Genomic DNA, 15,122 nt, shown 5'->3' with positions numbered 1-15,122 from the left:
GTCACCAACACTGTCAGTGAACCAGTGACATACGTCCACACCACTACAGGATGGACGTCAACAACACTGTCAGTGAACCAGTGACATACACCCACACCACTACAGGACAGACATCACCAACACTGCCAATGAACCAGTGACATACGTCCACATCACTATAGGATGGATGTCACCAACACTGTCAGGGAACCAGTGACATACACCCACACCACTACAGGATGGACATTACCAACACTGCTGATGAACCGTGACATATGTCCATACAACCACAGCATATCCAAGGTTTTCAAGAATTTTATTTTCTCTAAGAGAAAGACAAATGTATCTCTTCCTTTTTAACACAGAGTGTAACAATTTGGAAGTCCCAGTCAGATCCTAGGATGCCCAGTAACCCCTATCACAGCATCTGGTAATGAAAGTATACAAATTCTGGCCTGAGTAGTCAATTCTACAGCCAGAGTGACTACACTCTAAACACAACTACTATGGCTTAAAATAAAAAAAAAAATGGCTATTTTAATAAGCACTGGTAACTAGTGCTTATCTATGTAATATATAAATGGTTTAGCACATTTTTCTCATTTAAACTTCACAACAGGTTTATAGACTAGGCACCATTACTGTCCTTATCCCCATATCACAGATGTGGCAACTGAGATAGAGAAGGAGGGTCAAGCACCAGCAGAAGGAGGATTAAAACCAGGCAGTCGGGTGGTCCTCAAAGGAGTAGGGTGCCAGCCCCACAGGCCAGAGGTGGTGGGGTGGCGGGTTCAAACCCAGCCCTGGCCAAAAACTGCAAAAAAAGAAAAGAAACCAGCCAGTCTGAGTACAGAGTCATGCTTTGAAACACACTAGCAAATTCAAAATGTGCCATATGTCCCTTAAACTGTATTTAAAAGATTACTTATTAAAAATGGTGATGTAAGCCAGGTACAATGGCATGTGCCTGAAGTCTCAGCTATTTGCGAGACTGGGGCAGGATTACCACTTGAGCACAGGAGCTTGAGGGTGCAGCGTGCAATGATCACGTCTGCAAATAGCCCCTGCACTACAGCCTGGACAACACAGTGAGATCTTGTCTTTTAAAAAAAAAGGTGACATAAAGGCATTTTATATCCTTCCCAGTAATAAGAGGAAAAACTCCATCTTTAGTCAAAATAATTAACAGTCGATCAAAATGTACCTATCAAATACTGTGAAATCTGGGAGGCCACTAGGAGCTGACGCACACCTCCCCAGATGTTCAGCAAAACACAGAATTTCCTAAAAGTAACCATCCCAGGTCTAAGGCTTCCATGTAATGAGCCTTTGATTAGGACAGGCATGGGGCATAATCAAGTGGACACACAGCAGCATCTGGGGAAGCTGAGGGAGTTGTGCTGAAGGAAAACGCACAGGCGCAGGATTTAACAGAGTCAAGCTCCCTCAGCCCCCCAAGTGGCGGGAGCGGAGGGCAGACAGGAGCCCTCGCCCTACGGGGCTTGCTGCACAATGGCAAGAGAGGAGAGACTCTGGAAAGGATAGCTTTGTTCAGACGGTGTTTGAAATAACAAACTGCAATCGAAGATTTGGAGTCCTCAGCTCATACCCAAGCCACTGACTCTGATCACACTGTACCTCGGCCAACACTGGTCCAAGGAAAGGCGGGCAGTCATCAGGGAGCGGCCACAGGGGAACTGTGTATAAACGCAGCAAATATCAAAAGCCAGAAAGAAATGTAAGTAAAAGGCCAGCGAAGAGCAAACATTACAGGAGGAATTACCCAAGCAAACAGATGAAGAATTTAGACAAATAACTCTTCATAGACTCAAAAAATTCATAACAATTATAGACAAAAGGATCTTTCTGTAAAAAAGAAAAGCTCAAGGAAGAGGGGCAAGTATTATCACCTGAGAAAGAGAAAATAATCAAAGGGGACAAAACTAAGCTGACACGGCTATGAAAGACAACAGAGACGGAAAGCCACTTTGGGAACAAAACAAAGTGAAGATGTAACTGAAAACATAGTACGAAAAAACGTTCAATGGGAAGGCACATAAAGAGAAACTAAAAAGTTAAAGATGAAGACCACAGACAGAGAAAAGTCAAGGGGAAATACTGTACCTATTTTCAAGGTTACTAAAGAAAAGATCAAAACAAATAGAATACTTTAAATATAATTTTAAAACCTCTTGACTCTATGAGAGTTTAAAAACAAGATCCAAAAAAAATTAATAAAGAATGAAAAAAATCAAGACATAATTGATGAAGTTACTGAACTTCTAAGGTCAAAAAAAAAAAAAAAAAAAGAACATCCCATACAAAAAAGCAAAACTGTCTGCTTTAGCCTTCCCAGGGGCACCGAAGGCCAAACAGGACAGCCATGCTCCCTACTTCTAAGACAGGTAATAATTAAAACCTAAGTAGCTTTGATGATAATGGTTTACAATCAGAAGATAAATATTAATAACCTTAATCTTGAAAAGAATAGTAAAACAAAAAGAAGAGAAGAAGAAAATGTCATCAATTTTCCCATCTTTCCTAGCAAAAAAGTCAAAAGATGCTGTTTAAAATTCAGACAATTAAAAAAAAAATTACTAGAACTTAATGTCTGTCCTTTTTTCTTAGCTATTAAGGAATAATATCACTTTAATGAAAGGACATTCGTATCAATAAATTCCTTCAATTTCTACTTTTTCCATTACATTGGACGCAGAGTGAAAAAATGCTCTTCACAAGAAATACAAAATACAAATATTTTTGTGGAAATACAGTGTAAATATGACCCTACGTTCTATTTGCTTACATGTATGAACAAAGATGATGTAAATAACATTCACCAAATGTTATACAGACGCTTTGAGGCAGGGAGGTGAGGAGGTGTTTGCATGCTTTAATGATTTTTAACATGAGTATTGCATCATCTTTTCAAATAATAAAGCCATGTTTTACTTCAATAATTCCATAATCTTTCTCAAATCCCTGTACATCATTTTATTCCCACTTCCAGATAAGAGAAATGAGATACATAAAACTGAAGTAACCTGACAGAAGTAAGAGTGACTTTATTCAGGATGTTTTAATAAAAACTGTGATCTATCTACCAGTTGATAGCATGACAAATCTATTGCTTTGGGTCAATAAAAGGGAGAATTTTAAAATATAATTCTACATGGCTGGAAATAGGATGAATGCAGCATGAAGTAGGACATTCTAAGGAGTACTCAATGCTACAGCAATCCCCAGGTCTCGGGGACAGCAGCCCACCTAAAGATATTTGACTTTGTGAAATATCATAATTTGGGTGAATCTCCCTTATGCTGCAAAAACAATAATACTATGCACACTTTTAAACCTTTGCAGCTTTGGATCTTTTTCACAAATATGTTCTTTTTACTTCCACACCCATAACAATTTTTGCAGTAGGCAGAATAGCTGTTTTAGTTCCACTTTGCAAATGAGAAAGTTAAAATTCACAAAGGCTGAAAACACTGGTCCAAGATCATTCAGACAAGGGCAGAGCCAAGACCAGTCTTTTTCTGGTTTCCCATTTATTGTCCACGAGGCTATGCGACATATAATTACAGGAACCCAGGAACACATTTCATTCACACAGAGTGTGGCATTCTGCACACCTATGGCTACTTAATTCCAAGTAGAAAAACAGCTGGCTTGCTATTAAAATCCTTCTATCCTGTGTGAAGAGCAAGCACTGGAACATCATGGAGAAGAAATTTAAAGTAACCACAGTTTCCATCCATCACTACGAAACAAACCCTGTTTTGTAAGGAATGAAATCGTTCTCAGAAGGGCTGCTAGTGCTCTCCTGGTTCCCAAAGGCACGAAGTAAAAGTTACCCCACTGCCCAGCTAGGTGGTATAAGCACTTGTTGATCAGAAGTAGTCACAAAGCAAAAGTTTTAATGTGAACTCTAACGAGCTGGACTAATGTATACGCACAGGTATGTTTTGAACACCTGCCCTGAGCCAGCTGCTGGGAAGCACTGGGTAAATACACCGAAATGCCTGGGGGAGTCGAGGGGAATGAAGCAAAGCAAGGAGTCAGCCAGGTCCACAAACAAGCCCCCATGTTCACAGAGAGAGAGCAATCGCTGGAATACATTAACGCATACACCCACCATATTTTTTACGGATGTACGTAGGCAGGAAATAATGGATGACCAGCATCTTCATAGAATTTATTTCATGTTTTCTAAAGGCAGAGGGTAAAGGGACAAACACAAGCACAATAAAATAGAGTAAGGAACTCAAATATCAAGCAAACTAAACGTAATTTTTTCTTCTTTTCTTTAAGAATGAAGACTGATTCTGGAAGTAAAACTCTTACTACGGACACAGAAGAAATTTTATAAGTCCCAAATAGGCTATTCAAATTTTAGAACATAGCAGAAAGGCACAGCATGATATTTTGTGGTTCTTGGCAAGATTTTGTCACCACTGGCAAACTGGAAATGCACAAAACAGTTTTAAAAGCCATATTCAAAATCTCTTTTGGACTATGTAGACAATGGCAACGCTGCTTCCACTGCTGACACTGCATAAACTTCGTCTTAACATTGACCTTGTCAATGTATTTGAAATACAAAAAAAGATAAATGTTCAAACTCCACAACTTTCTTCCTGAATTAGACTTTGTTAAAACAGCACTAATAGGCTTAAAAACAAGCATCAATGTATTCTTTGTTCTAAGACATCTACAATACTTTTCTCATCCATCTACAAAATCTGGATGAAAAGTATTTTTTGAAAAATAGCAACAAGAAAAACGTAATTCACTGGGTCAAACACATTAATTGAAATACTCGATGCTGATTCCTCCTTAAAGACTTTTTAACTCATGACTTATGAGCTACAAGGCACAATCCTTTAGAATAAATCATATATAGCATACTACAATTACTCATGATAATACTTGGAGAGTTTCTCCTCTGGGTAAATTCCAACACAATGATTCTCTCTGCCATCATCTTCAGTTGTCAAAATAAAGTTCGTTATAGAACAATGACACTGCCGAATTGTATAAACTTACCAAGTTAACACCGATCCAGTCAAACATAAAAATTTAATGACAATTTAACCAAAAAATAAACTAATGCTATCTCAGCATCATACATAAGGAAAGGGATACAGACATTTTGCATGACAACAAGTGAAGAGCATTTCCATGTTTATAAAGAGATGAGGCATGAAAATTTAAATTCACTGCCTTGGCCCCTCTGGTCTTAACTAGTTAAACTTTTTTTAACTTTGCTTTATAAATGGAATTATCAATGGTGTGCTGCAGCTAGCTCATCCCCAGCTCATGAGCACCAACTGCTAAATTTTAAAAAATCTTACAAGCCAGTTCGTAAAACATTGAAACCAGTTGTAGTGAGAGTATTTACATCAAGAAAATTGATGAACAGTACAAATCAGGCCTTCCCTCTCTCTCCTCCCGCCCAAAAATCTGTTTACTTACACACCATTGAGCCACATACAAGTACATGGTACAATTAATCTTCACGAAGTAAATGCATCTATACTATTTCGAGGTTGGGAAAAAGAACATTACTGATACCCCCCCAAATCTCCTTTGTACCATCTCTGAGTCAATGCTTCTTCTGCATGGCAAGAAAGTTTGGGCATAAATATACTAGAATGAAACCATTTTAGCAATGAGGATGAAAGAAGGAGTTTTTGGTTTGGGGGGTTTTTTGAGACAAGAGTCTCAAGCTGTCGCCCTGGGTAGAGTGCCGTCAAGCAACCTCCAGCTCCTGGGCTTAAGCAATTCTCTTGCCTCGGCCTCCCGAGTAGCTAGAACAACAGGCGCCCGCCACAATGCCTGGCTATTCTTTGGTTATAGTTGTCATTGTTGTTTGGCAGGCCAGGCTGGATTCAAATCCGCCAGCTCTGGTATATGTGGCTGGTGCCTTAGCCGCTTGAGCTATAGGCGCCGAACCCGAAGAAGGAGATTTTTAAGCAGAAGATACAACATGTAAGATCATATATGAGTAACTGTGAAAGCGAATGGGCACAAAAAGACAAGATACAACAAGCATTTATTTGAAAATAGCAGTATAATAACAAAAGGAACATATGAAATTCTATGTGCTGCGTAGCCACATGAGGAATCAGGAGGCACACGCCTCTGTATGTACCAGCCTGCTCAGTGTAAAAACCTTATCAGATGGAGAAGGTTTCAGATACTGTAATTTTCTTAGTATTACCTATGATTTTTATATTACAACCAGTAGGTAACAGAACAAAATCTCAAATAACCCCCACAAATAAAGTGATGCCCAGCATTTGATTACTGTTGTAATTCACAGGTTTCCCCCTCCTTTGATTCATACTGTACTTGTCTGTCAGAAACCAGAGTTGAAGCCTTTCATGATGATCTTGCTTCTCTGAGGAAAGCAAAGACTACAGGGCACAGAGGACCACATGTGACAGCAATTATACACCATACGGTGCTGGTGTTCGGATTATGCTTATAGGAACTGATGTATATTAAACAAAATCTGCCTTCTTTTTTTAGTACCAATGATCAGTTGAAATGGGTGGTTTTCTGGGGTTTTTTTAAATACACATATGAAAGTTGATTCTGAAAATACCAGCTGAAGTTCTGGAAAAGAATGACAGCTAGGCTTGTGAAACACCAACAAAAGGGTTGCTTCCTTATACATTTCTTGATACTTAGGAGGTTAAAAACAAAAGCTACATTTTAAAAATAGGTATGTATGGGTGGCTCCTGTGGCTCAAAAGGGTAGGGCGCCGGCCCTCTATGCTGGAGGTGGTAGGTTCAAACCCAGCCCCGGCCAAAAAAAAAAAAAAAAAATAGGTATGTATGTGTATGTGTGGACCTGTCTCATATTCGGACAAGGAGTGCTCTCGTGAGAATAAACTGCCCTAAAGTAATGTTCAAAACAGCGTTTCCAATGCTTTCAATGCAATCGTGTTTGGACAACCAACCTTTATTGTTTTCCTCTTCATATGGCTATTCACTCATCCATTTGTTCTTAGAGTCACATTGATCCTGTAAGAAAAGCACACACACACAAAAAAAAAAATATGAGAAGAATGTCTACAAGCTGATATTCCTCTGGCAGGGGAAAAAAAATCAAAAAACACGTCTTAATTCTACAATTCCTTAAGGTCTTGATAGTGGAATGACATTATAAAAATAATAACTGAGTATTTTTCTTTAGTTATTTGTTGCTGGCTTGCTTTTCAGCAGCCATGAAAGGGCAAAATTAGGGAGCAGGGGCAGAAACCCAGCCCAAGATCCTTAGCACATGATACTGCAGACCAAGAAGACAGCGGGAAGGAAGACAGGCAGGGAGAACGTAAACAGGCAGGGATGCAGGAGAGAGAAGGCTGAAAAGAAAACTACTGGTTTCTAAGTGAATTTACTATATAAAAGAGAAATCCCAGATAACCACACTGGAGGTTTCTTAGTATTACCTATAATTTTTATATTACAACCAGCAGGCAGCAGAACAAAATCTAGCATTTGATTACAAATGTTTGTTAATAACTAAGAGATTTTAAAGTAATGCTGTTTTACTAAAGCAATGATGAATTTTTTTCTTTTTACAGTCAATACGAATGTTTAGAATAACACAATTTTTAGTGGCTCCATGTTAAACAATACTCAAATAATGTAAAAAAATAATAATAATGTAAGTTAATGGGCCTAGTACAATAGCTCATGGCTATAAACCTAGTACTCTGGGAGGCTAAGGCAGGAGGATCCCTTGAGTTCAGGCATTTGAGACCAGCCTGAGCAAAAATGAGACCCATCTGTACTATAAACAGAAAAACTAGCCAGGCATCATGGAGGGCACATGCAGTTCAGGTTACTTGGGAGGCTGAGACAGGAGGATTGCTTAAACCCAGGGGTCAGAGATTGTTGTGAGCTAGGGTGACACCACTGTACTCTAAGCTTGGGGCAATAGAACGAGACTCTGTCTTAAAAATAGAAAATTAAAGTAATATATAACCTCTTCTAAAAAATTAAACAAATGTAAATAAGTAAAAATTTGCATGGTTTATAAAAGGTCCTAAATCTCCAGGATTTAGTGGGTTAAAAAAAAAAAAGAAGAAGAAAGTTCTGGTTACCAAAAACCATTTGCCCCATTTGGATGTGTCTTCCAAGTCTTCCTATTCATTCTCTTTGAGCATTATGTTACTTGCTTCAGAATTTCCATTTCACGAGGAAAATTTTCTTTGGCACTCAGTTGAGCCAGCTTATTAGGCACAGTTGACTTTATTTTTCGTTTGGAATTACACTCAAGAGGGGCCACGCCCTGGAGTTCTCAGCAGCACCCACTCTATGCCAATCTCTATGTACCGTAGCCCTGGGCTTGGTTTCCTGTGTATGTGTTTCCATACATTTGAACAGAAAAAGAATTCGCTCACTCATAAGGCTTCATGAATGAAGCAATGAAATGCAGCAGAGTTCACAAGTTCCGTGGGCTTAGGCTGTGAAGGGAACGGGCCTTTAATTTTATTTCAGTTTTAAATATAGTTCTCTGCATGACTCTTATGTCTCAAAACACATCCCCTAATATGCACTACAGCTTTTACCACTACTAAACATGATCCTGAAAATACAATGCAGTATTTTAGAGTGGCAGATAGGAAGTACTATCTTGAACTTCATAATTCTTCTATTTAACATAATGAAACTGTAACACAGTATCCTCTGAAATCCTTAAAAAGTAATCTCAGACACCAGGTACTCAACCAACACGTCTTGTCCTTCCTTTCTGGTCTTCAAAATGTATCTACCCCAATCAGTTCCAATTTCTTAGCAGAATGTTCAAAAGTACTTCAAAAAACTGGCTTCAAGCCTCTATTCCAGCTCTCTAAATATTTCAAAACTGTGCTTTTGTACTTTTCTTCATGCTTTAATATATGTTAACAAGGGCATTTTCTCATGATATTAAATTTATTAATGCTTAATCTAACATTCTTAATACACCATGGTAGGGATATATCATTATTTACTCCCTAATTTTTGTCTAATAATTTATGACTTTCATTACCAATAACACAAGCGCCCTTCCATGTAAGTCTTACGTGAACCAGTGCCTCCGCTAGTCCAGATAATGTAAGCAGAAAGGGTGCCCTGTCTAGGCCGATACACACAGACTCTAAACAGGAATAGCCTGTATAGATTACGTAGAGGCCATTCACCCCTTGGCCAGGAGACACCATCCTACACTATTGTACTTAGCTGCACCAATTCATAATCCCACTAGGACAACGTGTTAGCAGGGCTAATGGCACCATTCTCATCTTTGCCTCCCAAAACACAAAAGAGAGCCTAGCAAATGTTAGCAGAACAAAAGGCCTTTGTTGAAGGAATGAGTAAACTGAATAAGGAGAAATGGAAGAGAATACAAATAAAGAAAATTCCCTCTTACATCAATTACGTGGGTACTTCTTGCCCAAGTAACTTAGACCTTCATGATTTAATCTATATTTTTAGATACAGTCTACAGACTAAACATTAAATTACGTCAACTATACATAACAAGACATTTTACAGCACTGTGCAATTAACAAAATATCCTAATATTATCATTTTCTTTGAAAGTAGTTCTCTGAGTTGAGCACATAGACTATTTTAAAGATCCACTCGATAATGATAAAACTGGTAAGAGGCAAATGTTATACCCAAGGTAACAAGTCAGAACGTCAGGGTCCTTAGAAACCTCTGGCGTAGTCCGAAGTCTTAGTACAAAGGTCTCTATTCAAGTTCCTAAGAGGGTTCAAGATTTACCTCTTGTTTTTCAGTCTCCTACTTGAAGCAGCACAAATGAAAGAAATGATACAGTTTAGAGCTGAGATGACCTGTCCATAATTTCTCTCATCTACTATCACCTTAAACAACCATTTGACCTCTCTGAGGTCCAATTTTCATCTCGACAGAAGCTGGAAGAATCCAGGTTCTACCTACTATGCCTATGCTAATTGAGTAAGAAGCAATCTGAAAAACCTTACGTGCTATGCATGTAGGAATTATCACTCTTCAATTGACAGCCCAGAAGGGGGGGAAAGACTTCCCTAAATGTAGGCCACACAACAGAACAGATGAATCTCTAATTTTATTCATGCTAAAGGGTCTTTGGGTTGTTCCCCACATCCATATCAAAACCCAGTCATAATATAAAAAAGGAAAATGGCACATTTCCAGTAACAGTTAATAGCTCATCAATTTCTAAATTAAATTTACTTAGCTCTGCCAAATAGGTTTCTGAAATTATCCAGTAAATCTTCCCAAAGCACCTAAGTTTTAAAGGCCAGCGTCCTCATCAAAGCTCTCACACTTTCCTGGCTTCAAAAATCATTCTCAGCTTCCTTATTTCAATATGTAAAACATGAGAAATGAGGGAGGGCATAAATAGTACGTTTTGGAAATAATTTTAGATTTACTTGTTTTAAATGCTTTATTTTTAATAATTATGGGCAAATAATAGTAGGCATAATCATTACAGGGCGAATGCAATCTAAATTTAGATACCAGTATAAAACTGTGAATTAATCACATGAGGATAAATGGAGTATCCATCACCTCAGGCATTTATCAGTTCTCTGTGTTAAGATGATTCTACTTTCACTCTTTTATTTTAAAGTATACCTTAATTATTGTTTATATTAATTTTTAAACAAGAATACTGCTGTCCAGAACCCTGGTAAATATTCATGTTTGAAAGGACAGCAGGAAGAAATTCCAGTTAACACCTGTTTCACGTTAGTAGTTACAAGTAATCAAGAATTATCTTCTAAATTCTTTGCTTTCTTGTTCTTTTTGCTTCTCTCTCTCTCCTAAAATTTCCACACACGATTACCCAGTTTCCTTTGGAATTTACAAAGAGTACACCCTGGACAATAGAAATGACCTTGGCCACCATGAAAGTGAATGTAATACTTTAACAAATAAGGACTTACTCTGGAATAATTGCCACAGAGAACAGGCATTAGATTACACCACAGTACCAGACTGCTTGTTCCTCATCGCATCTTACACAATCTATTATGTCCTCAATCTTTAAAGGTTAGTGTTTAATACATTTCAAATACTCAGGACCCATAAGTACACTTGTTGCCAGTTCCTCTGGGAATCCTTTATGTATCTTTTATGGAGGTGGAAAAACACATTTTAAATGGGTTGATGGACATCTGACTAGTCAGGGAAGGCATCACTCTACTCTCCGCCCAAAGGTAATTTAGTTGCTCTGTTTCAAGTAAACCAAATTCTAGTGCTGGGACAGCCATCCTGTTTGGAATTCTGTCTTCCATATTCGGGTCTACAAATCACCGCTTCATTGGCTATGATCTTGTGTTTTCCAGTCATGATTTTAAAAATCAGGTACTAAAGGCTTCTATACATACTGGATTCAGTTGGCATGCTTTCAAAGCCGACTAGGGGACTCAAGAGGCAGGTCTTGTAAGTGTAAGCCTGTGTTATTATATAACAGGTCCGCGTCTGCCTTGCTCTGAGCATCAAGGTTTCTACTACGTAAGGTGCTTTTTTCCCCTTTCACTTAAAGTTATTTCTGTTTCATCTGTCGCAGTGAGTTATCTTGGGAACTAAAAATATTTGAAGGTTAATCTAAATATTTCTGGAGATAAATGCAAATCTAAGTGCCACGTTTTCATAGCTATTTTGACTTAAAAATGAAAAGAGAAGCTAAAGACACAGAAAAGAACGGTTGTTGCTAGGTGACAGGTGACACCTACCATCTCTCTGCTGAACTTGTACAGCATCAAACATCTTACTACTAAGGAAAGACACATGGATTTCCTCTGGACACACACCTTTCTTTACAGAGAAGCCAACTGGTATGTTCAGATTATTTTTTTTAATGTAAGCCGTAGGTAGTCAGCACATCATGCCTGTATAAATAGAGATACCTCTCACGATAGGAGAGGACAGCGCTTGATTTTCTACTTCAGGCACATATGTTCTATATTCTAACTAAAGTCTACACAGGAAATACCTACAGTTTTCACAATTCATGATTAAACATTAGAGTGATAATAGTACTTCAGTTGGGGTAGAGTCCACAGAGAAGGCATTATTCTCCCAGGCAGTAATCCAGTTTCCACTAAGCGTAATAACAGGATGCCATCATAGTAAAGACCGAGTGAGCTAAAAAAGCAACGTACAAAAAAACTTCAATGCAGCCTTATTTTCTGAATTTGTTTTAGAATTACACACCTACTTCCTAGCTTCACATCCCTTCCTCCAGATAAAAACCCAGGCACGAAGTTCGCCTCCCTCGCCTTTGACTCATCAGGCAATCCAGGTAAAAATACAGAAACTTGAGGAACTCCGCCAGCCCCATAATTTCAGGATCTCACGTGGATGAATAGCACACTCCACTCCACGTGAGAAAGGCTGTGAGCCATCACAAAAAAGATGTGGATATGAAAGCCAGAGAGAACAAACGTGAGCTTAACACTTAGGAGTAATGTGATCTGGGGAGAACTGTTTACACTGCAGATGTCCCCCTTTTCCTCGTTTGTTAAACTGGCATCATAAAATCCCCTTTTTAAAGTTAGAACTGTTAAGAAAGGGAACATACACAGCGTGTGCACCAGAACATCCACTACATAATAAGTCCTCAACAGACGTCATCCCCACTCCCTACATTTACAATCCAACGCCCAAACTCCTCTTTCCACTTAAACCTTCCTAACAACTAGGAATGAGCTATGACCTACTTACTCTAGACAAAGATACACTTCCACCACGATTGTGTGTTTTTTACAAGGTGGCCGTGGGGATATACAGGAAATGGAACATCTACCACAGGTCCTCACGGTGGAGTGTTCATCCAGTAAGAGAAATTAAAGATCCATCAGCTAAGAGAAATAGGAGAAAGGGGATTCAAAGGCCATTAAGAACCCATATGCAATAATGATCCCTTGGAACACAGTCCCAAATAAGCCAAATCAAAATTCTCCATTTATGAAACTGTCCTTCCCTGCTTTCAGTTGAAATTAGGCTTCCACCCCGGAATTCTTCACAAGAAAAAAAAAAAAAAATCACTTAATCCTAGAGAAAGAAAAATGTAAGAACCGACGTCCCACTTGGAGTAAGGTACGCCCTGAAGCTTGAGCAGCCGATTAAGAACACAGTTCATGGGATAAACAGCCCATTTCAGGAGGAAGAAGTAAAGCAAGAACACGCTGACATGGAAATTACTCCTTTAATCTGTTTTCAGCTTCCGTTCCATTACGCCCCGTCATTCTATGCACCCAGATAACAAATAAACCTTTAAAAGAAAGTAACCGTGGCAAATGAATTAAGCATTTCTTTTACATATATTGTACTCACTATAGTGGCTTGAAAGTAATTGATGCTACACTCAGATTCAAGTGTAATTGTCATTGTATCAAAACTGCACAGTCAAAAGTCTGATTTGTACCGCAAAGGACCGACAAGATGATTAAATTTTGTCTTTGTCTAATTTATGTGATTTCAATGGTGACAAATATAAACATGTGCCTTTGCCCCTTGCATGTAAGTACAATCCCATGCATTGACTACACTCTGCCAAAAGTCACTCAGCCACACACAAGTTTGCATGGACAGATGAAGAAAACTCACATTCTTCCCTTAATCTCATCTATCAGGATACGTTTTATGTGTGTGTATATGTTTTGTTTTAGTTTAGTTTTTTTTTTTTTTTGGCCAGTTTTTCGCCAGGGCCGAGTTTAAACCTACCACTTTCCCATATATGGGGTTGATGCCCTACTCCTTGAGCCACAGGCATCACCCCTCAGGATGTATTTCTAATCATCACACTAAAAACCGTGTTAAAATCTTTGGCGTTTTTAAGAGGGAGCTGGAAGGCAGGGAAGAACAGGGCACCTATCTACATAGTAACATCCAGTTCACCTGCCAGCACTCTACATAAAGACACAGTAAAATGTAAGTAAATGTGGCTGTGTGATTTATACATAGAAAACCAAATTTAAAATTCTGAATGCAACTGAAAACAGAAATAAGCACATATTTTGTACCAATTAAAAACGCATAGTTCACATAGCCTATGAACTCCTCTACTACCTCACTTCAATGGTTATTGTTTGCCCACAGCTAGGTATAGTATATTATGGCGTAAATAGTTCAAAATTTTATATACTAAACATCTATGACATACTCAAGAAAATGCAGTACGCAGAAGACATACTTGGCTTTCCTATTAATTGTCGCCTTGTATGCATAGCCTGCCAAGGCCAAGCAAGATAAATCCCAAATTCATAGTAAACAGTTTGCTTGGTGAATAAATTATTTCTAGTCCATCACAACAATAGTTGATTAAAATATGTTGCTCTTATCCACTTTTGAATTAATTCATGTGAAATAAAACAAATATTTATTAAATTGGGGGGGAAAACATTCCATCAAACTGTGAAACCTGAGTAGAAAAACAAATGGCACATACTTAATTATGGTTGACATTTAAATGAAATTTGCATTCTCAAAATATTTTACGATTAGAAAACATCGTATGAAGTATTTTAGGATATTTTACGCTCTGTCTCTTCACACATCTGAACCTAGGGAAGTTTTAACAAAAGCAGATTTTACTAGTATAATTGGAACAATGGATCGGAGAACTGAAAAGACTTGTCTTGCTGACATTTAGACATAGTGATACAGAAACAAGAGGATGTATTTGATATTTTTAATGAGTATGAGTTACTGAGTGCCTTACTGAGCAACAGTTTTGACTGAACCCATCAATCCCATTTGTGTATTTAGACGTCATCCTCTTTGCTCCCCATAGCTCATAATCTGCTCTAGGACACACAGCTAGCTGTCATAATAAATACAGGAACGATGAGCACATTAGCAGACTGTCAAATGGATTGTTTGCCTATACGCTTCTCTCCTTACTAAATAATCAAAAAAATCGAAATTAATATTTGTTGAGAATGGCAAATGATTTGTTAAGTTGATTCTGGTTTCTAAGAACCAAAAAGGCCCCTTTAAAGATGGAAAAATATGGAAGTTGAACAAAATCAATCCAAATATACTCCAAGCAATTGCTAGCAGGTGATGAAACTCCGTGACTTATAGTGAGATATTACGTGGTAAATGCATTCTGTTATTAATTC

The 15,122-nt window shown here is 38.2% G+C and overlaps 1 protein-coding gene across 1 annotated transcript in view; it reads right to left on the bottom strand.

The window, feature by feature from the left end:
• Positions 1 to 15,122, bottom strand: part of KLF12 (Kruppel like factor 12) — a 424,059-nt gene that overhangs the window by 300,550 nt on the left and 108,387 nt on the right. Inside the window, exon 5 of the mRNA XM_023513201.1 lies at positions 6,951 to 7,014. Within this exon, the coding sequence (XP_023368969.1) occupies positions 6,951 to 6,971 (21 nt within the window). The 5' untranslated portion in view covers positions 6,972 to 7,014. The remainder of the gene's footprint in view (positions 1 to 6,950; positions 7,015 to 15,122) is intronic.

This window comes from Otolemur garnettii, unplaced genomic scaffold (genome assembly GCF_000181295.1).
Source record: "Otolemur garnettii isolate 467f Iridium unplaced genomic scaffold, OtoGar3 scaffold00036, whole genome shotgun sequence".
Taxonomy (NCBI): domain Eukaryota; kingdom Metazoa; phylum Chordata; class Mammalia; order Primates; family Galagidae; genus Otolemur; species Otolemur garnettii.
This window is presented reverse-complemented; position numbering and strand designations above follow the sequence as displayed.